At 42.8% G+C, this 24326-nt stretch overlaps 2 protein-coding genes across 4 annotated transcripts; one reads left to right on the top strand and one right to left on the bottom strand.

The window, feature by feature from the left end:
- Positions 1–4400: 4400 nt before the first annotated feature.
- Positions 4401–6155, bottom strand: LOC104050046 (cytochrome c, somatic-like). The gene is given in 3 exon segments (XM_009510834.2): positions 4401–4603; positions 5998–6082; positions 6084–6155. Coding segments are annotated over 3 exon segments (360 nt in total).
- Positions 6156–9423: 3268 nt separating this feature from the next.
- On the top strand, positions 9424–23793 carry RBM45 (RNA binding motif protein 45). Of its 3 annotated transcripts, none has more exons than XM_064451701.1 (10): positions 9424–9852; positions 11846–11968; positions 12097–12223; positions 13749–13859; positions 14197–14376; positions 15317–15446; positions 16758–16854; positions 17665–17831; positions 19233–19429; positions 23478–23793. In XM_064451701.1, exons 1-9 carry the CDS (start codon positions 9475–9477, stop codon positions 19423–19425), a joined length of 1506 nt encoding a protein of 501 aa, XP_064307771.1. In that variant the 5' UTR covers positions 9424–9474; the 3' UTR covers positions 19426–19429; positions 23478–23793. The 3 variants fall into 3 exon arrangements, with proteins under 3 accessions (XP_064307771.1, XP_064307773.1, XP_064307772.1); XM_064451703.1 differs by having other exon boundaries at positions 17668–17831; XM_064451702.1 differs by lacking the exon at positions 23478–23793 and adding an exon at positions 23263–23307.
- Positions 23794–24326: the final 533 nt, after the last annotated feature.

Here is a 24326-nt window from a genome sequence, read left to right on the forward strand (position 1 = left end):
ACCCAGCCGGCGGACCACTGAGGAGGGAGGGGAGGGCGGGGGGAGGACGCCTCAGCCGAGCGGGGGTGGGGGGGCAGGCGGGGAGGAGGGAGGGAGGGCCGGCCAGCCCCGCGGTGGGGGGGCGGGGGGGAAGCCGGCAGCCCCCGGGACGTGCGGGGCGCGGGCGTGCGGGGCGGGGGGCGCAGGGCACCCCGGCGGGAGCACCCGGGGCGGCGCTGGGGAGCTCCGTGCTGGCAGGCGGCTCATGCGGGAGCATGACGGGGAGAGGGAGGGTCCTTTTGTTTGTGATGCATGTGAAGAGAAGGGGCAAACCCGGCCGTGGTCTGCGAGCGAGGCGGGGGGGGGGGGGGGTGGGGGTGTGTCGCGAGCGCTCCCCTAAAAGATATTTAATTTACAGCATTATTTGCGCCACTTCAGTACTTCAGAAGACAGGCGGAAAAACGGAGCCCATTCAGAAAGACCCAGTGAATTCCGTTTCTGGAATCCCGGAGTTGAGACTCCTGCAGCCTCTCCTGTGCGGGGACCTGGCTCTGCCCGCCGCGCACCTCTCCACGCCCGGGGCTGTGTGAGAGGGGAAGAGCGGGCTCCTGCCGCCGCCCCCAGAGCCGCCCGCAAGCCGCCTCCCCTCGGGGCCGGGCGCCCGCGGGGAGCCCCGAGGCGCGCCTGGGCGCCCGCTCCTGCAGCACCGGCTGGCAGACAGGAACCGGCCTCATCCACCGAGACAGAGGGACCGGGGTTATTTTTGTGCGCACGTGGAGCACGTTTCATTGCTAAATCGATGCCTACGCAGAAGCGGTTGAAAAAACGGAGTCATGGATCTTAACACGTGAAAAACGCCTTTCATGCGCTCACCAAAGACTGAATGAAGGCGGCTTCAGAAATTCATGAATGGGAGTTTGGGTGGCTGGGAAAACACACGGGCACATCTTCAACGGAACGAGATTCCGACTCGCCGGGGCCCCCGTCCCTGCAGCAGCCCCTCCCGGCGCGGACGCCCGGGCAGAGCCCGCAAGGAAAGGCAGCGATTTTGGGACGCGTGTCGATAGGGCAGGCGGGTGCGTGGTGTCAGGCGGGGAGGGAGGGCGACGTGTGCGTGCCCGGAGGGCTGCCGCGCCTCCCGCAGCAGCCGGGGGTAACGAGGGGACTCCCCGCAGGTGCTGTGGCTCCCGCAGCCCCGACACTGCTTAGGAAACGACAGACAAAGGATTTCGCCTCCCGGTCTCGCTGCTTGCGTTGGTGCAAGCTAGGCAGCAGCTCCCCAGCTGCCGCCGGCCCCGGGCCGCCGTGGCGGCAGGGCTCCGTGCCTACCCCCGCTCCCCTCGGCGGGGTTTCGCCCCGGCCCCGGCCCGCCCCACCGCGCAGGGGGCTGCCGCAGGAGGACGCCTCTCCATTGAGAAACCGCGCCGCCGGCGGCACCCACTCGGCAATAGGGCGGGCGGAGGGGGCGCGCAGGCGCGCGGGCAACCGAGGGCGGGGGCCGCCGCCCCCCCCCAACAGCCCCCGCCGTTCGGGGTCGGAGGGGGGTCCAGCCCGGCCCCAGGCTGCAGTGACGGCGGGGCAGGGGCCGCTGCCGGCAGCCGCCGCTGACTTGCCGGGGGCCGCCCGGCTGCAGCACCGTCGGCGAGCGGGCTACGGGGGAGCGGCGTGCGGGGGCGTGGAAGGGCGGGCTGTGGGGGATCGTCCCCGAGCTGCTCGCACCTCAAAAGAAGCTGATCCTTTTCCACACAGGTAGCTTGGACATGATTCTGCAGGCGTATCTCGGTAAGGGCACCGGCGACTGAAGTGCTAATCTTTTAAGCGTTTCTCTCAGGGCGCTGCCGACACGCTGCCGGGGCTGGGAGGTAAAGGGATTCCACGCACGGCAGCGGGCACAGCCCCTCAGCCTACGCCGGCGACTGTCACATCGTCGCTGGAGGCCCCGCTCCCGGGAGGACACGGCCGAGGTGCCACCCTCGCTCCCCACGGCAGCCGCGCCGTGGGCGCACATCTGTGCGCTGCTGCCCGTGCTGCCGCCGAACCGCCCTCAGCTGCTGGCGCTCGCCGGCACCTGCGTCACCGTCCCCCGCGAAGGGCGCCCACCTGCCCGCAGCCACTAACTGCTGCTCGGCCTTTCCAGTGGCGTTTGCATTTTTGCAACGCTGGCACAAACACTCCCCTTACACAAAGAAATCGCATAAGCTGCTGAAGGCCTGCCAGGCACGTACCCCAGGCTCTCAAGCAAGGACCTTGGGCATCTGCATACGAGTGAAATAATTGCATGTAAATAATTTTTACCATCTCACTATAGTAAGGTCCGGCCGGAAGGCTCACACCAGTGTTTACAACAAAATGATTACTGTGTAGCAATTTTGTATGTCAACGCTTAAAGCGATTTAGTGTTTCCTTAAGCTTATAAACAAGGTCTTCCCATACCGTTTCTTCAAACAGTCATGTGACGCCTTTAGTTTATTTGCGGGGGGGTTATGCATGGACTTTGATTACAGCAAAAAGCTGCATATTGACAATCTCTCAAATAGCAGAGTCAAGACTGAAGGCAGTAAAATGACAGTTGTCTCCATCGCATCAAATACATAGTGAACAATTTACTGTAACACCTTAATTGTAAAGAACTCTGCAGCCCCACATCTGTGTATAAAATATAATCCTCTTTTTTAAAAGCTAAAATGTGACAAAGGTGATCACAGCAGTTTGTCTATTCTGTAACTTGAGCAGTCTTTTGACATGCTGTCATGGTAAAACCTGCCTCAGAAACCTGGCCTCGTGTGCATCGGTGGATGCCAGGAGAAAACTTGGGTCTGCCTGTGTTCTGGCACATGCAGCAAACTGTACCTCTGTTTGCAGGGTGAGTAAACCAACTGCACCATAGGCTGGGCTGCAGCTTCATATGTGAGCTTGAGATAGACTAGTTGCAGCCTTTTGAGGGAGGGCCAAAAAGGCAAATGGATTTTGTTGGCTCCATAGGATTGTGCTGCCTTCATAATTCTACAGGTATGCTGCAGTGAGGTACAGGCAGCCTATATCTGATTCATCTTCTGTATGATGCATCTTTTACTGGAGTGGATGCACAATGCCAACTGAGAGAGCAAGGCAGGCTTTAGCCAGTCTCACATAGTCTCCTCGGGTACAAACATACAGAGGTGCCCTAAAAGAATCACAAAGAGAAATGTCAACGCATTTCTCAGGTGGAGTGTGTTTCTCTATTCAGAGGGGCAGTGGCATAGCCCTCTTCAAGATGCAATTGAGAAAAGCACTCGAGAACACTTTTGTCATTCAACTATTCGACTATTAAACTGAAAGGTGGAAGTATCTTGTAACTACAGCACAAAAGGAAAAGCAGGTACTCATCCAGTTGTGTCACAGAACTTTTTACTTGACTCTCGCTTATTCCCTTCCTTAAAAACAGCAGTTCAGCTCTATGGAGAGCTGTCAGACAATCAGTTAGAGCCCCTGGTGGGCAAGCATTGGAACAATGCCAGTAAAATGAGTACCTGGGAAGAGACACTACAGCAAATTAGTGTTGTACCAATGCTCCCTTCTGCAATGACATAAGGAAGCCTTGCTTGAGTGAAGCATGTTTTAATCTATTACATTTGTGTAAAGAGATATTTAAATTGTAGATCACAATTCAAGCGTAGAGATTCATGAGGTGGTTTTAGGAGGGCTTTGACCACCTTCACCAATCCTCTGCTCTTGGTGAAAGTATCTACTACTATAATTGGCTTCAGCTAGTTAGCCCTCAGTCATTCCATGTTAGAGGATAAGGATGCTTAATATATGAGCCTCAATTGGAGAAAAAAATCCACAACTCTGAAAAATGATGGGTAGATGATTATGTTTTTTTAATACATAAAGGAACACAAACAATACAGTAAGTCATGGGTATTCAGGTATCTCCTCAAGATTCTTTTAGGACAACATCACTGTTGAAAGGTTTCTTGTCCCCTGAAAATGTCTGATATTCTTGATATTCCCCTTCCATCTTCCTTATATAGTGTTCTTTTAATGTAAATTCGTGTTTTGTTACCTACTGTGTATGGTACTTTCCTTCACAGATTATAATGCTGAGAATTTTTTTCCAAAATAAAAACCTCATTTAGTTGTCAGTCCTAATACTTACAGGCACTTTCTTTTTTACATAGTCACAATTGAATAATAGTTTCAGTGGGTGTTTGAATAACTAGTTGCAGAATTGGGCTCTCAGATCTCCTTATAGAAAGGAACAGTATGTCTACAGTACATTCCACAAAGGACTATGAGATACATAACACAATACAAATAATGCTCACCTCCCAGTGTTGTTTATTAGGACACAGCATCTTAAAACATATTCTTAATTGATTTTGCTAAGGCCAGTCCCTAATGAATAATTAAGATCAAAATACTAAAACTTCACATAGGAGCTAGTCAAAATTCAAAACATTTTTTTCACTGGCTTTACAGCTGCTGCAGCAATGTTTCATTAAGTTGCTTTTTTTCAAGTATGCAATGAGACCAGCTCTTTCATTCTGCTTTTTAATTCCAGCAAAAATAATTTCTGTACCAGGAATGTATTTCTTAGGGTTTTCCAAACGCTCTGTCAGTGTATTCTCACTCCAGACAACTCCTGAAAAACAAAAAACATAGTAAAAGACAAGGCTGGCCAAACATAATATATTTATTAAAATATCAACAGTCTGAAATCAGGGGTGTGATGCTCCTGAACGTAATGTGCCTGGAATACTAGGGGAATGTGAGAAATGTGAACGTGAGAATATAAAATGCACAAGCTCTACCTTTTCTTTGTGTCACTTTAATAAGTCAAATATAATCCCTTTTTGCATCATGGAGAGTTGCAGTTCTTTGCACCATGTTGCATACAACTACTTACTACTTTTAAATAATATAAGTATCTTTGTAATTCCAGTATCCAGAAGATCCATAATTGCATACTTGCATAATTGCATACTGTTTTTGAAAATGAGCATCTCAGATTGACGTGAAATCCATCAAGGTTGTGCTCCATTGAAGGACATTAGAGAAAGGGTTGTCAATGGCCAGTTCCTGGAACCTCTTGACAGAAGTTGAAAAAACCATTAGTGTTTCCTGCCAGCCCTGCTAAAACCTGTCTCTGTCAACAGAAGCCTACTGTTGTACTGAAGACTACTGAAATACCTATAACGACATGTTCAAGTTTCTCTTCTGTCTTCCAGAGCTGACTCTTCCTATTGTCTAAAGTGGACTTAGATATCAATTTGATGGCGCACTTTTAGAAACTTGTACTAACATCTGCATGATTTGTTCACTACATTTTTAATGAGAAAAAATAGTTAATATATGCCAATGATGTTTTGTATGAAGGAAGTCCCAGTATTAAGTGAATGTCACAAAACGTTTCCCAGAAATCACAGAAAAATAAAAAAAGTCAGCCAATTCTAAAGCTCCTTAGTAACCAGAAAAAACCCAGGACTGTATTTGTAATTAACAACTTGACTCAAATAATATAATTTATATTCAAATCTTATAAATAAAATCAATGAAACCCACACAGAATTACTTTCCACTTTAAGATGTTCCATTGCTTTTCAAGACACTCTGTATGAAAAACACAAGACAAGTCATGGCGTACTAGTAGGTGATGGTATTTAGTCAAGTGTTCTGAGCAAAACAACTGCAGCACACCACGATGCCAGTAGAGGGTAGTGACCAGCAAACAAAATCTAAAAGAGCTCTTAAGAAACAGAAGTGAAAATCTGCCCATTGATATTACAAAGTTCTGGGAAAATTATATACCTTCTGACCCGGTGTGCTTAATATAGGTAAAATTTCTTTTTAATATAGGATCGAGGATTTGGGTTTCTGAAACTATAGTTCAGATTCATCTGCAGTAATGCAAAGTAGACAGTTGTGAGAGTAGCTCCTTGTGAGTAAGGCATTCTGTGGTCCCTCCAAAGAAAACGGGTTTTTTCGTATATGTGCCCTCCAACACTGCACCTCATCCATGCCAACTGTTAGTTGTACCTTTGTTCTTGTTTGCATCTGGGTAAGAAAATCCTGCAGCTTGTCCTGTTCTGCAGCCAAATAAACCCCAAAGATTTCCTCCTGTCCTTGTGCTTTCCATCTTTTTCATCTGAACATTTCTGAATAAAGATCTCCTTGCCTTTTTCAACATCACCCATTTTGATCTATGTAAAAAATCTAAAAAAAAAAAAACACAGAAATTTGAACAATATTACAGAAAAGCTCACTGTTTGTCACATTTATCATCTCCTTCTACAGTTTTACAAAATATTTCTCTCTTGCACAGTAATAAAAGGTAATGTGTCTCAAAGTAATGAAAATTTGACCTGAACTTCATTGTAAAGATAAATTTGGGTAAGATTCTGATAAGCTGCACAATTTCTTAAATGATCTAGTTGCTGATGGTCATGAATTAAAATTTTTAAGTTATCCAATTCACAATTAGGAAAAAGCACTGTGGGTTTTTTTACTGCATCTCTGAGGCCACTGCTGCACACTTGGCCTGTCAAAGAACAGGTGTCTTCAAAGTCACGTCCAGTCGCAGAGAGGACAACTCAGCACGTTCTCTCCCGATTGGTGTGTCGCAGGCCCACGGGGTGGCATCAAGCATCACACTCTTCTTTCTGGTGGGAGCGGGAGGTGGTGGGTGTCGCACACTGTGCCAATGGTCCCAATGGCTGGGGACACACACATGACAGTGTCATGGTGCCCCAGGCAGTGCTGCCCTCCCTCTGCCAGGCAGCTTCCCCATGCTGAAACACTTGCTTTTCTACCTGAATGGTGTTCCATCCCCGTTGTGACTCTACTCCGCAGTGCCAGGAAGAAATGGTGTTGGGAGTTCAGAAAAAATGAGCGCAGAGTTCAGTGCTGGAAGTGGCATCGCCTTCCAGCCCTCAAGCACTACTCCTGATGTGTTGAGTCATAACCTTGCTTTCTCTAAAGCCTTCCCCCTGGTATGCAAAGAGAGAGCTTGCTAGATTTTCTGAAATATTCCTTTACATGGAACCAAACCCAGCCACTATATCCAAAGTATGTTCCTCTAAAAATACCCATCGACCTTCTACATTACACTCCCAAAACATGACACCATTTAATCCCAACAAAAATGCCACTTCCAAGGCCACTGCCAGGACTGTGCAGTGCTCAAAATACTGCCTCCTCCAGACCTTCAGATTGCCAGACCTTGCCTCCACGAAACTTCGCTTATAAGAACTTGACAACTACATCTGTGTGTGTGAAAGAGAGGGGGAATTTCTCCATATTTCATTTGCTTGTGGAAAACAATAGAAAGAATGTGTGCACCCTGATCCCATGATTTCTTCATTTAACCCTGTTTTGCACCAGGAGGTGCTGGTCCATTATGATCCCAGTAAGAATGGCACTTAGACTCTGTAAGGTATAATCTACAATGCTATTTATTTACAATGCTAACAGAAGAGAATAGCATAGATGATGTTATGTCCCTTTAGAAAGTGGGAGGCCCAGGTGGTGTAGCATTGAGCAGGCCACTGGCCCACACACTGCAAACCTCTTCCATAGCAGAGATTCTCCCCTTTTGGGCTTTCAAGCTTCTGTAAGATTTTCTTACAAGAAAAAAACTTATCATTTCTACAGTCAAAACAGAAGCGATGCTTTCACAAGACCCTTTTGCTGCACTGCCAGATAAAGGCAAGCCTGGCAGGAGGTGTAATCACTGGTACTGAGCAGGGCCTGCCCACAGGTTCCTCTGTAACAACGAGCTGGCTGATTTTATCCCACAGCTGAGAGTTGTGTGCAGCACAGCACAGCCTGAAGGCCAGGCTGTACCTGCAGCACAGCCCAGCACAGCCCCAGCCTGCGCCTGCCCAGAGTAGCTGTAGTGTGGATCACTGACCCCTCAGTGTGAGGTCCACTGCAACCCTAGGGCACTGACAGCTCCAGTATTCAGCTGAGCAATTCTTTATTTTTGAAACGACCTATTAAAGATGTGATGGACTTTATAACAACATTGCATTCTTCACATTTTCTGTGCTTGTTTTCCTACAGATAGTTATTTTTCCTGGATATTTTTGTGTTTGTTTCCCATGAAATACATCAAGTTCCCTGAGCCTCTGTATCCTGAGAGTTCACAAGATGCACATTAAGCCCCACTCTTGCCTGTATCAGTGAAGGCCTTGGAAACGGTTTCTTCATGGGGGAACTCTCTTTATGGCACTAGTGCTGTTTCAGAGGAGGTGGGCCACCATGTAGTGTAGTGAGTCTCTGGTTGAAGGAGGCCCTTTAAAAATAAATAAATTATTGCAGCACAAGTGAGTATGTTAGGGGAATATTGACACAAGGTACAAAACTGGAAGGAGAGGTCAATAAACCAGAGGGCCATGCTGCCATCCAGATGGATGTGACAGGCTGGAGAATGGTCTGACATCAGCATCAGGAAGTTCAACAAGGGGAAGTGCAGTGTCCTGCACTTGGGGAGGAGCAACCCCATGCACCAGTACAAGCTAGGGGGTGATCACCTGAAGGCAGCTTTGCAGAAAAGGAGATGGAGGTCATGGCAACACCAAGGTGAACACGAACTGGCAATATGCCCCTGGGACAAAGAAGGCTACCAGTATCCCAAGCTGCATTAGGAGTGCCACCAGTAGGTCAGGGGAGATGACCTTTCCCCTCTACTCAGGACTGATGAGGCCACAGATGGAGTACTATGCCCACTTCTAGGCTCCCCAGCATGAGAGACATGAACATACTGGAGAAAGTCCAGCAAAGGGCCCCAAAGTTGACTAAGGGACTGGAGCATCTCTCCTATGAGGAAAGGCTGAGGGCTGGGACTGTTTAGCCCAGAGAAGAGAAGGCTCGGGGGAACCTCATTAGTGTGTACAGATACTGGAAGGTATGGAATGAAGAAAGTGGATCCAGACTCTTAGTGGTGCCCGCTGACAGGACCAGAGGCAACAGGCACACACTGAGACACATGAGGTTTCCTCTGAACATCAGGAAACATGTTTTCACTGTGAGGGTGACAGAGCACTGGCACAGGCTGCCCAGGGAGGTTGTGGAGTCTCCCTCCTTGGCGACATTCAGAGACTGTCCGGACTCGGCCCAGGGCAGCCGGCTCCGGGTGGCCCCGCCCGAGCAGGGGCTTGGCACCGCCGACCTCCGCAGGTTCCTCCCGCTTGGTGGCTCTGTGACACCGCCCCCGGGGGAGAGGGGGAGGCCGAGAGCGCAGCTCCTCGGTACCGACCGTCGCTTCGTTTCTGCTTTGTCCTTCCCACCCGCCCGCTGCCGCTCCCGGCCGCAGGCGCCTGCCTACCCCAGGCTAGCCGCGCCGGTGCCCGGGCAGGCCGGCAGGCGCTCCCGCCGCGCAGCCGCCCGCAGGCCGGGCGCTGAGGCCCAGCCGGGGAGCCCCGCCCGCCGCAGGCGAGGCCGCGGCCGTGACTGGGCGCGGGGAAGCGGGAGGGGCGCGGCCGGCGCGGGGGAGGCGGCCGGGGACTGGAGGACATGTTGTCTCCCCGGCGGAAAGGGTGCTGCGGCCGCTCCCCGCCGGCCCCCGAGAAAAGCCAGCGGTCCCCGGCGGCCCGGGAGCCCGGCGGCCCCTCTATGGAGGAGGGCAGTGGCTTCCGCCTCTCGGCCGAGTGCCTGGACGAGCCGCCCAACAGCCGCGTCTTCGTGGTGCTGGGCAAGGACGCCGGTGAGGCGCTGATCCGGGAGCGCTTCGCCCCCTTTGGGGACATCCAGAACATCTGGCTCCTGCGGGACAAGCGCACCAATGAGTCCCGCGGCATCGCCTTCATCAAGTTCGCCCGCAGCTCGCAGGCCTGCCGGGCCATGGAGGAGATGCACGGCCGCAGCCTGGTCCCCGACACCAAGCCCATAAAGGTACCGCGGCCGGGCCGGGCCGCCCCCTTCCTGCCGGGGAGCGGGGCCGGGCCAGCAGGGCGCGGCGGGCTGCCCGCGCTCCCTTCCAGCATGGCGGCTGCGGAGGGCGGCAGGCCTTCCCCCGCCGCGCCCGAGCTTTGCTTTGTCGCTTGAAGGTGGCGTTGGCCTCCGCGGCAGCAAGGGGGAGCCCCGCGGGCGGCGGCCCGCCTGGGGCGGCTCCGGAGGACCTGCAGCGAGCTGGGCTGGGCGGCGGGCAGCCGGCGCCGCGGAGAGCCTCAGGCCCGCGCCTTGTGGCCTTACCCCGCGCGTGCGGGTGCTGACGTTGTCACCTTTTTGGGTCAAACCCGGGGCGGTTTCGGGCTGCGGGGCTCGCGGGCTTGGCGGTGCTCCTCGGGAGGAGCTGCAGCGGGTTCCGCCCTCTCCTCAAGTTCCCACGCCTGGCGTAAGCTGCAGCACGCCCGGGGAAATGCAGTACCTGCCAACTAGCTTCTTTCCTTTTTCCTTCTCCTTTTGTTTTAACCTGGAAGGAATCTATGTGAAATATTGTAAGACAGTATTTTTTAAGTGTTGTAAGTAAGATCAACATGGATAAATAGAACTGTATTTGCAAGTATATTTTATATTGGTTTTGTAAGTTGTGCACAGTTCTTCGAACAAACTTATGAGTTTTTTTTTAATCTATGGAGCTCTGGCATCTCTCAACCTCTTGGACTGTTTTCATGTTCCCCAAGTACAGAGAAGATATGAATGTCTTTGAGCAGTGAAAGAAGATTCCATGTTTTTAATTTGGAAAAACAATTAGGTCAGTAAAATGTTTTCTGAAGAACTTGTCATCAGAAGCTGGAAGATCAGAGTTGTATTCCATACTCCCCTGCACAACTATTAAAAAAATAACTTAAGACCTCTGTGAAATCACAGAATGGTAGGGGTTGGAAGGGACCTCTGGAGATCATCTTGTCCAACCCCCCTGCTTGAGCAGGCACACCTAGAGCAGGGGGCACAGGAACGCATCCAGGTGGGTTTTGAATGTCTCCAGGGAAGGAGACTCCACACCCTCCCTGGGCAGCCTGTGCCACTGCTCTGTCACCCTCACAGGAAAGAAGTTTCTTCTCATGTTTAGGTGGAACTTCCTGTGTTCCAACTTGTGCCCATTGCCCCTTGGCCTGTCATTGGGCACTGTTGAAAAGAGCCTAGTCTCATCATCCTGACACCCACCCTTTAGATATGTATAGGTATTGATGAGATCCTCCCTCAGTGTTCTCTTCTCCAGGCTGAACAAACCCAAGTCTCTCAGCCTTTCCTCATAAGGGAGATGCTCCAGTCCCCTGATCATCTTGGTAGCTCAGTTGCTAATTTTGCATGAGAGGCTTACCTTGAAGTTTGGTTGTATTTTTCATATATGGTTGTTTTGGGTTGGTTGTTTGGTTGTTTTTTATGGGTTTGTGTTTGTTTTTTTCCTGGTTGTTGTCTGGGGTGCACTTCTGAGATTAAATTTATTTCGATAATTTAAAAGGATTTTAATAGTTAGAGGTGCAAGAAGTTACAATCCTTTATAGAGCGCTAGACTTGCAGACTTTGGCCCAACTGAGCAGTGAACTGCAGTAGCAAGGTTTTAATAAGCTGCTAGGATTTTTTGTTTGTTTGCTTGTTTATTTTTGTTACTACTGCTATACTAGGCCATTTGCAATAATGCATTTTTTGCTACCTCACGTGCCACCTGTGGTATTGGTAGTGCTTGCTGAATCAGGTTTCGATATTCCTGACCATTCTTCATTATCCCCAGTGAGAACTTGGCCTCTGTCCTGTTTGGGAAGCCATCTGAGGTGTAGTATATTTCTAGGTCTTTTGTCAGTGATGCATCTGTGATCTTTTTTCTCATGTTAGAAAGCTAGCTTATGTGAAAGATAAATACAAAGACCTGTTTTTCTTGCTTGTTGATATGTGGCTAAGACACTTTGTCCAGTAATTAATGTCTATGTAATTATTTCATTAGGTATTTATTGCACAATCAAGAGCATCTGGAAGCCACCGAGATGTTGAAGATGAGGAGCTTACACGAATCTTCGTTATGATACCAAAATCCTATACAGAGGAAGATCTGCGAGAGAAGTTTAAGGTACTGATTTCCTATTTGTTAATTGTTATTTTAAATTGCCTTTGACTTAATTTTTCAGAATGGATGAATGTATGGAACTTTAATTGTTTTTAAATATTGTAAACTAATATGCTTTTTAATTGTTCCAGATGTATGGAGACATTGAATATTGCAGCATTATTAAAAACAAGACTACTGGAGAAAGTAAAGGTTTGGGCTACGTAAGGTATTTAAAACCATCGCAAGCTGCCCGAGCAATTGAAGAGTGTGATCGAAGTAAGAACCTGACTGAATTCTTTCAAGTTTTTCACAATAAGTGTGTATCATCATTAATGTACCTTTAATTTTTAGTTTTGGTTACAGGTAAATTATTTATGATTTAAACACATCTTGAGACAAAGTTCTATTGCAAATAAAAAGTAGGATTATTAACATTCATTGAGAACACTCAGCTGAATACATTCTTGCAGGACCAAACTGCAAGTAAGATCAGTGAAAAGAGTTTGGAAATGAATACAGAGCTTTCTTTCATGCATTATTATTGGCCTGTAATGCAGACTTCATGGACAGGAAAACCTCATTTTAATGTATCCCTGAGAATATGCATTTTTAATCAAACATATTTGATACAAAATAAATTTATATAATAAAATATATTTGATAATTCATAGGGGTTCTGTTGTGATTACATTTCTTAAATAAGAACAAATTAATCCTAACTGAAGTTGGGAGGGATTTTGGTTTTTTTCATTTAATGTCATGATCAGTTGGTTGCAGAATGAAAGACTTTGTACGTTTTATGACCAAGCATCTGTCATTTATACTCTAATACCAAAAAGGTGATAATGAATTTGAGTGAGTCTGGTGGAAGGCCACCAAGGCGGTCAGTGGCTGAAGCACATGACTTATGAAGAGAAATGAAGGGAACTGGGTTTCCTCATCAAGGAGAAGAAAGGCCTTTGGGGAAAACTAACAGCAGCCTTTCAGCCCAACCTCCTGTTCTGTATTCGCTTAATCACAAATATGAAACAACTTGATGTGTGGGTGTGGTTAGGGTTTTTTCTTTTTTGTCCAGAAATATACGTTGTGGTTCTATGTCATATCTATCAGAAGTAGTTCTACAAAAATTATATTTGTGACAATTCTTGCATAGGAACATGAGTCTGAAATTACTTAGCAATTATTTTATTTCCATTTTGCTGTGAGGCTAAAATGAAATTAGTTGGATAGCCTGAGAGTACCCATTTCTTTCATAAAAGCAAAACCTAGATCAGTGCAAAACATACATAAACGGCTGTTATGGCATGGAAATTCAGGTGATTGCCCCTGGAGTTCAGAGAGAATCTCTGGATCACAGAGATTCAGTGCCTCTGAATCCAGTTAAATGTCACAGAATGGTTGAAGTTGGAAGGGACCTCTGGAGGTCATCTGGCCCAACCCCTCCGCTCAAGCAGGCACCGTGGTTGCCCAGGACCATGTCCAAACGGCTTTTGAATGTCTCCAGGGACGGAGACTCTACAACCTCTGTTGGCAACCTGTGCCAGTGCTCAGTCACTCTCACAGCAAGTAGGCTCCATTGTGCTTAACTTGTGACTAGGAGTAGTTCTATGTGGAAGTTGTTAACTTTCATACAATTATTGTGGCAGGTTTCAAGGGCTGTAGATTATTTATTTGCCTAAAGCCAGCATTTACTGGGTTTTTTGAATAATATATTTCTAAATGCAATACTTAAAGAATGCAGATCTGGTCAGATAATTTAGGTGTGCTGAGGTGTTGCTCTTTGTGTGGTTGTTTCTTTCAGGCTACAGGGCCATTTTGGCTGAACCTAAAAATAAGTCATCTGAGTCTTTTGAACATGATTATTATAGTAATAACATGAGGCAAGAATCAAGAGGAAATACACTTCCATTTTGTAAGTCACAGCTTTTTATACTAAAAACGATTTGTAGTCTTGAGTATGGTCACAAAGGAAAAATGGACTTTGGAAGAAACAGAGACTTAGTTCAACACTTAAATAATAGATTGGATGTTAGAGTAAAAACAAGTCAGGCATTTTGTTCCTATATTTTTATGGCTTGCTTTGCTCTAGTTGGTTGATTATTTTGTGACCTGCATTGGTGAAATAAACAGGTTACCTTTAGTATGTAATTGATGTAGATTACTTTTAAAAGTTGAATGAAAAATATGTATGAAACAAAGGCATGCTAGTGTGATGACTTGAATTATATATTTTTATGTTGATTCTTGAGGTGGGCAGCCGGAATTTTGCAGTTTTGAAAAAAATGAGAACAGAATTCAAGAGTCAGTCTCCAAACGTCTGTCAGTGGTATCGCGGCTTCCCTTTGTCCAAGAGCAGCTGTTTGCTCTCTTTGATCTAGTCCCAGGACTGGAATATTGTGATGTTCAGCGAGATCCTCATACCAATAGTGGTAAGTAAAAGTACAAGGGTATTTCTTTTTTCCTTTCTATGAACGGAATGCCTTTTAATTGTACTTCAATTCATTTGTGTTTCAAAATACAGTACACTTGTGGGGAAGAATTTGTTTTATGTATCAATGGTTGCCACTATCACTGATGCATAAACCCCAAAATCCAGTTTTGTTTGAACCCCTGCTTACAGATAGCCTTAAATACCTTTATTTTCAGATAATAGAATCTCAAGGACAGAATCAAAACCATGAGGAGTGGTTTTTGGTCAAATTAAGTTAACAGTGTTCAGCAGAATAAATGGAGAAAAAGTTTCAAAAATTATTAGACATCTAGTTTAAATGTTCTCTAAACAGATCATCTGAGTTTTCCTCTTGAAATGGGGGTGGTGGTGGTGGTGGTGATGTGTCTGTGTGTAGAAGCTGACATGAGTCAATTGGACAATTGTGACACAAATCATGTTTTATATTGGAAGGATTGTTTTGGTTTCAGTCTTGTTGTTTTGCCATTGCTGAGAAAAATGTGGAAGAGGTCTCTTCTCCAAGAAGCTTGAAGTGGAAATGATTCAGAGTGTTAAAATGTAACTTTACAGTACTTGAGATTTACTGTTGATGGGATAATTGCATTTTAAAATGAAACTGTATATGTTTTTGGTTTTAATTCAGGGTTAGGGAAGAAGGCATGTTTTCACTTGTGTTGCTTTGTTACCAGCTTTTCAAGTTAGTATAAATATAGCTGATCTGTCACTAGTTAATGCCACTGATGTTTTCTTCACAAACGCCACTGATGTTGCTATTAAGTAATGTAATATGTGGTAAAAAAAGTAAGAATTTTGTATCATCTGTGACTAATGTGCAGTTCAATCATATTGCTTTATATGAGTGTAGTTTATTCTTAGGATTTACCCAAATCATACTGAAACTATATGCACTGTATTTGTAGGGTATGCTGTGATTCAGTACAGTACTGCTGCGTCAGCTATATATGCCAAGTATAAATTGCATGGTTTTGAGTATCCTCCTGGAAATCGATTAACTGTCATTTTCCTAGAAGATGGGAGTGATAGCTCAGAGTAAGTACCAATACATAGACACAGAAAGTTGTAAGTTGTGTTCCGGAGAGCAAAATTTAAAGTCAATAAATAAATTCTTAACATAAGTAGCAGCAATGTCATTATGATCTTGTTTCATACTTGTAGATAGTATTTTCTGAAATTTAGGTGATCTGTGTGGTTTTTTTGAATGGTTTAGAATAAGGCTTTTGAAACTTACTAGTCTTTGATCAAGAAAAAGTTGAAGTGTAATTTCTTAAGATACATTGGAAAATCTTGGATTGGGCAAGAATCTTTGTAAATGTCTCTGTAATATATAACAAGGCTGGAATGTGTTTTTGACGAGGTTTTTGTATTAAAACCATATTTAGCTACTTGATCTCTTGGTTGTGTTTGCAGTACTGCAAATAGTAGCCTTGTGAATCACATATGTAGAGTAAAAAATTGTTGGGTGGTGAGGATCTGATATCCCCACTGTATGGGGATCATCAGGTTTTACTTTGACCATGTCTCATCCGTACCTGTGATATGAATGGCCGTTACAAGTTGGAGTGGCTTGTATGTTCCTGCAGTGAATATTTTGACTTCAGTTTCATGCTGAAGTAATCTAGTTCATGTCAAACCTATTCTGGGATATGAACGAGGACAGTAAGGAGGGACAATGGAGAGATTCACTTCAGAAGTGCATGCCTGATCTAAACTTAAAAAAAAAAATAATTAATTGAAACCGTCCTTGCAAACAATTTCCTTAATTCTTCAATAATTCCTACTACTTCATGGTTCTACAACACAGGCTGTGAATCTATGCAAAAACTGCAGTTGCTTTTTCTTATTCTGCAACAGAAGAAAAATTATTGGAAAACGAAAATTGGAAGTAAACTTTCTGTGCTAGTATTCCGACTTCTGAATTGAATCTCTGTGCCTCTGTACCATTCAGAAAAAAAAAATATCGAAATCTCTGACTTCTGAATTGAATTTCTTTATTGAAACAGGTAGAATTTTTCCAGCCTTTCTGCCTTTTAGGCACCTTTCCCAAAATGTAGTGGGCTCTGTAGAGTTAATTTTTTTTTCTCCTAGAGTATTAACCCAAGAAGAGTTTTGTATCTCTCTGTATAGAAACGTATGTTTTCAGTGAGTTGCAGCTAGCATGCATACTTTCAGATCATGTCTAGAGTGTCATAAAAGCATGACTTGATTTTTGGTATCTACATGAGTTTACAGGTTTTCAGAGATACTTTGATATGCATGAAAGCTTATTTTATCTTGCTGAATTTATGATTACCATAACTTAGCTCTTTCTTTACAATAGTCTGTTATTATTTCTGCTTGCAGCCTCATCAGAAAAATGGCAACACAGCTAGTAACAGCACATGTGTCGTCAGTGTTGCGGAATAACAGTGCAATTGTTCAGCAGTATAGGACACCTCCTGTGAGTTAATATAATGGATACTGTTAACATTCTTCCGAAATCTTGTAAGAAACTTCAGATATGTCAATAAAGATCACTGCTCACTTTCTTCTGTAACTGTTTTAAGATGCCACACTTTTAACATGTACCTCTGGGTGTTTTGTACATTTTTATTCCCTGTAAAGGTGTCTGACCTTACCTGGATTTATTGTCCAATTTAATGAAATAACCAAAGTAAATAAATTAAGATGAGAACTGGTAAAGCCTGTTTATATCCTGTGATATAAATAAGGTAAAATGACTTTTTCCTCCCCTCACAGAATCACAGAATCGTAGGGGTTGGAAGGGACCTCTGGAGATCATCTTGTCCAACCCCCCTGCTTGAGCAGGCACACCTAGAGCAGGGGGCACAGGACCACGTCCAGGCGGGTTTTAAATGTCTCCAGGGAAGGAGACTCCACACCCTCCCTGGGCAGCCTGTGCCACTGCTCTGTCACCCTCACAGGAAAGAAGTGTTCTCTCACGTTTATGTGGAACGTCCTGTGTTCCAACTTGTGCCTGTTGCCCCTTGTCCTGTCATTGGGCACTGTTGAAAAGAGCCTAGTCTCATCATCCTGACACCCACCCTTTAGATATGTATAGGTATTGATGAGATCCCCCCTCAGTGTTCTCTTCTCCAGGCTGAACAAACCCAAGTCTCTCAGCCTTTCCTCATAAGGGAGATGCTCCAGTCCCCTGATCATCTTGGTAGGTCCCCACAGGACTTGCTGAAGCAGTGAGTGGACTTGCTCATTGGTTAACTTATACTTGCATTTTTTCCCCCTCTTTCAGCAGGCATTTGGAGGAACTTCTGGCTCACAGTTACTTCAGCCCCAAACAGATGCCATACTTCCACCACACAAAAAAAAAGTTCCACCTGACACTTCTGTGAAAGAAAGGCTTTTCATTCTTTTTCATCCCCATCCTTTACCTGTAAATGTACTGGAGGATGTGTTCTGGTAAGACTCCATTTACAAATAAGTGTTCTCTAACAAAAAAAAAAAAAAAAAATCAAATATTTAGAATAAATGTTGAAAATACAGATTGTCATAATGAAAACTCCTTCCAGAACAGACAGTGCACAGTGATCAATAAGTAATAAGTGATCAGTAGGTAACAGTTGCTTTCTGAATCAAGTGTGTAAGGGAATTCAGCTTGGAGCATGGATGCAATGTCATCAATACAGAAACTTTATTATTGTTTAACGTAAGGTGAAGTAAAATGTCTAGTGTCTTAACATTTTTTTAACAAAAAAGGTGATATTTTTCATTCTTATAGCCTAATTTATTTGGCATTTTCTTGCACATATTTCTACAAGGAATTTAAGTATTTTAATAAATTTCCACAGTAACGTAGGGGAGTAAGTATAGGGAGGTTTCTTCTGATATATCGTGAGACATTTTGATATTTACACTATTTCAACCATCCTCTCACAGTACCTTCCTATGAGGAGCAAAGACTTGAGAGACAATTTTTGCTATCTTTAGAACAAATCCATAGTTCAGCTGTTCTCCAGTGTTTTATGTTATTTATTTTTAGTACACTCTTGAACAAAAAGACATTTCCTTTTCTAATAGCTGGCATTTGCAATAAATCTTTGGAAAGCCAAAATATTTTCAAAGCACCAGGAGAGGAAAAGAAACAATATGCATTTGTGTAGAATCTAAAGCTGTACCTATTTGTTATACTGGATTTTCTTAATCAGATGCTGGAGAAGAAAAAGGAAGGCTATACACCTTAGTCCTGACACTTGTATAACTTCAGTATGAAGCGAGCAGACTTTATTCGCTTAAAATGTTTTTTAAGGAACTGTCTAGGAATCTCCTGAGGGCTTGGGAAGCTGGGTTTTTCTGTAAAGCTTTAGCGCTTGCTTTCTGAGTCATTTCAGTGAGATCTTTTCAAAGATGAATCACAGCTGAGCAAGTTCATTTAAGTGAGGTGCAAGTTTAGCCTCTGAATTATCCCCGGTTTATGTATGTGTTCTTTTTTGTTTATTTGGAGTTCTTTTGTTGTTTCGTGTGTGGGTTTTTTAAGTGCCATTTAGTTTGGGGACTATGGTATTGATTAGCTTTACATATTCTTTTAAATAAAACGCTGGTGCTTGTGGTTCTGTTGTAATATTCCATAAAATAACATTACCTATGAACTTTTGGTTTTATTTCTCTTCCTGCCTGGAATTCTAGAGAGCGGAGTGTAACAATTGGGAGTTTTGGAAGAGGGCAGCACAAGAGAATATAGCATACGTATAAGAATATATTTTTTTGCAGCTACCAAATCATATATACTTCTGATTGGATAGTAGGTATCTGTGTTGCAGCAAAACCTGTAAATGATCTTTGTTTTCTTCCCCCCCACCCCAGTCGTTTTGGGCACTTGATAAAAGTTTACCTTGTGGCTGGAAAGAATGTGGGCTATGCAAAATTTGCAGACAGAGCAAGTGCCAGTGATGCCATAACTGCGTTACATGGCAAGACTGTGAATGGCGTCAGGCTTAAAGTAAGGTTGGCAGACTCGCCTACAGAAGAATCCAACAAACGCCAGAGAACTTACTGAGCAGGTGAGTACCCAGTCTGAGCTGTTACTTAAAGTGAGGTTCAACTACTTGAAATAGTTATAGGCAAAGTACTTTGAAGTTAGATATGAACATGTAATCATAAACCTTAAATCTATTTTTAGCTAATAACTTGAAATTTCATTTGTGATATATGTGTGTGTATACATATATATGTATGTATGGGTGTGTGTATGCTTATATATGCACACATACACTTTATTTTAGTAAAAATCTATTTTTATAATTTTTGAACAAGTATGAACCAGTTGATTAGCATCAATCTGGATGCTCATAGAAATACTTCATGTATGTAAAAGTGAACATTGAAAAGAGTATGCAAAAATAAACAATGGAACTGAGATCAGCTTGTGTGTGTCTTCCTTTCATTAAAAACACATGCCCTCACAGTGGTGGTGGATAAAGATGCAGAGTTTAGTCCTTGAAGAGCAGAGGATTGAAGGGGTAAATAAAAAAGGACATGGGAAGGACAGGGAAGGTTGCCAGGTGAAACCAAAGGTTTGGGATATTTGGGTCATCTGGCTTCTCAGAAATCAGATGTAGCTAGAAAGTGTGATAGTAAAAAAAAATATGACAGACCCTGTTGTGGTGGAATTGAGGTGTATGTTTAAGATAATTAGTTTGAGAATGTATCAGTTGATGCTTATGGCCAGTGAAAGCTGGCTGAGCTCCTAGAGAAGTTTTCTAGACTTGAGGGACCAAAATTCACTTGTTCTTTTAAAACATTGGTGTGATTCAAATAAACAACAACAAAAAAGTATTTGGTTTTTGTAACGTTAGGACTATTACCAAAAGAGAAATATAGTTGGGGGAGGAAAGGCTAAGCCCTGTTTTCTACAAAGTAACTGCCAAATATTACTGTAGCTTCCAAATAATTTCAGTAGCCATATTGTATTATCTTTACATACTGCAACAGGACATGCAGATTTGCTTTAACTCATTCAGAAAACATCACATGAAATCGTGACTCTCCTTGCATCAATATTTTTCTTCTAAAGCTTCACCTCTTGTACCTTTCTTTGTGTGGATACTGTTTGTGACCCAGGAGTTGCAAAGACCAAAAAAGATTTTTCCCATAGTGTTCTTTTCCTCCTTTTTTCCTAAGGACTTTCATGTTGTTCTTTTGATAAGCAGCAGTTACTAAAGGTAACTCTTTATACACAGCTTGCTTTTTTAAAAAACTGGATTTCTAGGATTCTTTTCCTGCATTGAATTGTAGCTAAAACTCATTTGAAACTTTTCTAATCAGCAGCTCTGGTACGTGCGATTTTAAGTAACTTGTACCCATGCTCTTATTGTTGTACAAAGGTTTTGTTTGCTTTTAATGTAACTTTTACTTCCAATAATAAAATGCCAGCCTCTTGGTCAGTACAGGAAAAACTGTGATGTAAAGTGTAATGTAATGCCAGGTCTGCCTTGACTACTTTTTACTAGAAAAGTGTAGATACAATATGCATCCAAAATTAGAAAGATTACTTTTCTTACTACTTTTTTTTTTTTTTGCTTTTAAGAAAGATCTGAGTGGGAAGACTGGGAGGTTCTCTTCTGATTGTCAACTAAAACTAATTTCTTTTTTTTTTTTTTTTTTAATTCGCATACACACTTGTGCACACGTTTTTCCAGTGTTATTTTTGATAAGGTTCTTTAAGGTCTCCAGCTGACAAAATGTGCAGTTGGTCACAAAATGGGATTTTCAGAAGGCTAAAACTTACTTTATATTTCAAATTATATTTGAAAATCCTAATATATACACTATTATTGACTATTTAGAAACCTGAAGTCCCTTATAAAGTGAAGGTAAGACATACCCATTAGCTGTTGTTCCATTTTACCTAACTAGAAAACTGGATAAATAAGGTCATATCTGAAGAATTATTGTTTTACTCATTCAGAATTACAGCAGAGTTATTTGTCTTTTCCTAGGTTTTTGCATTTCTGTAAATTTTCAAATAATAAAGAGTACTAGTCTTCGTTTGTTCCAAGATGGACCCCTTAAATATGTCTTGGACAGATTACCTGTAATTCTGGTGCAAGTGACTGCTGAATATTTCCCCTCTAGTTAGCCTTTCCTCTTCTGTGTCTGCGCAATAACACAGGTAGAAGAGCTTTCTAAATTTACAGTGTTAGATCCTGTTCCATCCTGAACATCAGGTTCCGGATTCTGAGTCTCTTCGCAGGTTGTCTTAGCATCTATCTCTTCTTAGGACAGACAGGCAAAATTACTTGCTCTCTTTTTGTCCCTTAGCCAGCTTCTCAAATTCAAACAAACGGTACATAAAAAGAGCAATTCCATCTGTGGAAACTTCTGTGAGTTTTTGCTTAAGGAAGTAATTTTCTCTTAAAAAAAAAAATAAAATTCTAAAGTACTGTTGTACTGGTTGCCTTTTATCTCTAACGAGGTGACTGGATTTCTGCAATAGTTCTTTCTATACAAGGTTCTCTGATTAAAGTCCATGATAAGATCTGTGAATTCAATAGGGTCTATATGAAAATAAATTTAATGCAGTTGACTAATTCAATTTAAATAAAGGATTTATTATTTCAATGCAGTTTTTATCTGACTTTCTGAAGGTTTTTTCCCCAATAATATTTTTCTTATGTAAGTTATCTTTTTTTTAATATAACTTACAAAATTGTTTCTTAAAAAATGTTTTACGGTAGTGGTATGCTACTGATAATGCTCTTGCAATGTAAACTTCTGAACATAAAAATGATTTATTATCTTACAACAACCTTTGTTTATCAGGAGAATTTGAATACATGTGTATTAATTTTCTAAACTACTCCATCTAATGAATTTTGCAGGCTCTAGCTTTCCTACGAGTCAATGAAAATTCAGTTGTTTATATGAGTAGTTAAAAGTAGCGGAGAAATTATGGAAATACAGACCAATAAGGTCCTCTTAACTACTTTAAGTTCTAATGTAAGTTTTTGGGGGGATTTTGTGGCTGAGGTTCTCCCATCTTATGCTAAGTAAGCATTAGTGGTTGCTTTGAGTCAGTGTAGGCTTGAGAAGACAACTACCGTGTCTACTGCTAGGCGGTTGGGATCTTAATGTTCTTGGTGTTGACTAGCTGGTGCTCTACTCAGATTTTTACATTGCTTTGAATATTTTGTGAGAACCTCAAATAATTGTCCGATACCTGCTGTGTAAATTATATCACTCAAAGATGGAAGAGGAAGGAAGGAATTTGGTATCTTTCAGAAGAATATGTTGTGGAATTCCAATTAACCTCTTCATTGCAACCTAGTAGTTCCATTTAAATACCACCACCCCTCCACCCCCACCCCCCCCCCCCAAAAAAAAAAACCCAAATCCAAACCACAAATAAAAAAAACCCCAAACCCCAAGCCCACCCCAAACATTTTTCACAAAACTTCTGAGTAGTCGTTAGAAAGCAGAGCTTCTAACTAGCATAATATTAGAATTGCAACACATGGGTATCTGTGGCCCTTAATAATCCTTGCTGATTGGCTTTAACCCACAGCAAATTGATGCATTGCAGTTTTCCCCTTCTAAAGATGTTTGGTGGTGTTTTAAAATAATTACTTAGGTACTTACTAGGTTGAAGAACTCTGTCATGAAATACGTGGTTATTGTTGTCTTTTATTATCCTTGTCCTGAAAAATCCTGCATCACTGATTTGATTTGCATTCATTTTTTTTTAGTTAAAACCTTATTAAAATCCTGAAGCTTAACATGTACATTTATAATGATTTATGTCTGTGCAAAAACATTTTTAAAACAATAATTGTGTCATAGCTGAAATATACTCCCAAATTTTAAAAAAAAAGTTAACTGTATTTTGTATCAACAGTATACTGCAGAAAAATTGCTGGCTTTCACACGCTGCTCACAAAAAGAGGTACTACTTTAAATACCAGAGAAACGTATACAAAATTTTACTATTATTCTTCTAAATATATTAAAAGCCTTACATGCTCTTGTAATGATTATGTTTTATAATATATAAATTTTAAAATAGGTATGTTGCTTTTTGATACTATTTTTGTACTTGTGTTTTTTCTACAGAAACTAAATAATGACATGACCCTCAGCTAGCTGACTGACTGACTGAACACGTGACTAGACATGGTTCCTGTGGACAGTGACAGCTTTTTTATTTTAATTGCTACCTAGTTGGTCTCTCTATATATGGTATTTTCTGGTTTTGAAAATGCAGACATGCAGTTTTGAAAACTATCTAGGCATTAAAAATTGTGAACTGGCGGTGATTCTTGTGGTAGTCTATAATTTTGTATTACAGAAGTTTCTCGCTTGTGTTTAATTGAATTCCTCCTCTAAGGTGGAAATTACGACGATGGGGGAAATAAAGGAGTCAGCATTTTGTGGCTTGACTGTTTAATTGGTAACAATTCAGATTGTTAAAATAGAAGACATTTCTCATGATCCAAACTGCACTGAAAACTGAAGTACAGCACTAGAATCAAAGAAAATAACTGTTTCAAAAACTGCTAGCAAACCTGACAGTATTAAGCTAAATATAAATATGAGAAAATAGTTGTAATCAAGAAAATTATTCCAGTACATCCTTAAATATTTTTTTTAGTATGGGCCAGAAGTATTTATTAAGCTTTGTATGCTGTTTAGTGAAAAGGGCATTTGACTGTGGGTCAGACTACCAGAGCTGCTTACATTTATCCTTGCTTACCCTGAGGTCTTTTAGTTATAACTGTGGCACAAGTATCTGGTCTGGGTGTGGCTTTTTGTTTTGAGGGGGGGCGGGGGGCACGTTGTCTTTTGCTCTTTGAGTTCTTTCAAGAAGCTTTCAATGCATGTGTTGTTCAAGTAAGAATTGGACAAGTCAGCATTTCAGCAGGATGAAGTGGATTTCAGCATTGATGAAGAATAAATGAAGAT

Source organism: Phalacrocorax carbo, chromosome 5 (genome assembly GCF_963921805.1).
Source record: "Phalacrocorax carbo chromosome 5, bPhaCar2.1, whole genome shotgun sequence".
NCBI lineage: Eukaryota > Metazoa > Chordata > Aves > Suliformes > Phalacrocoracidae > Phalacrocorax > Phalacrocorax carbo.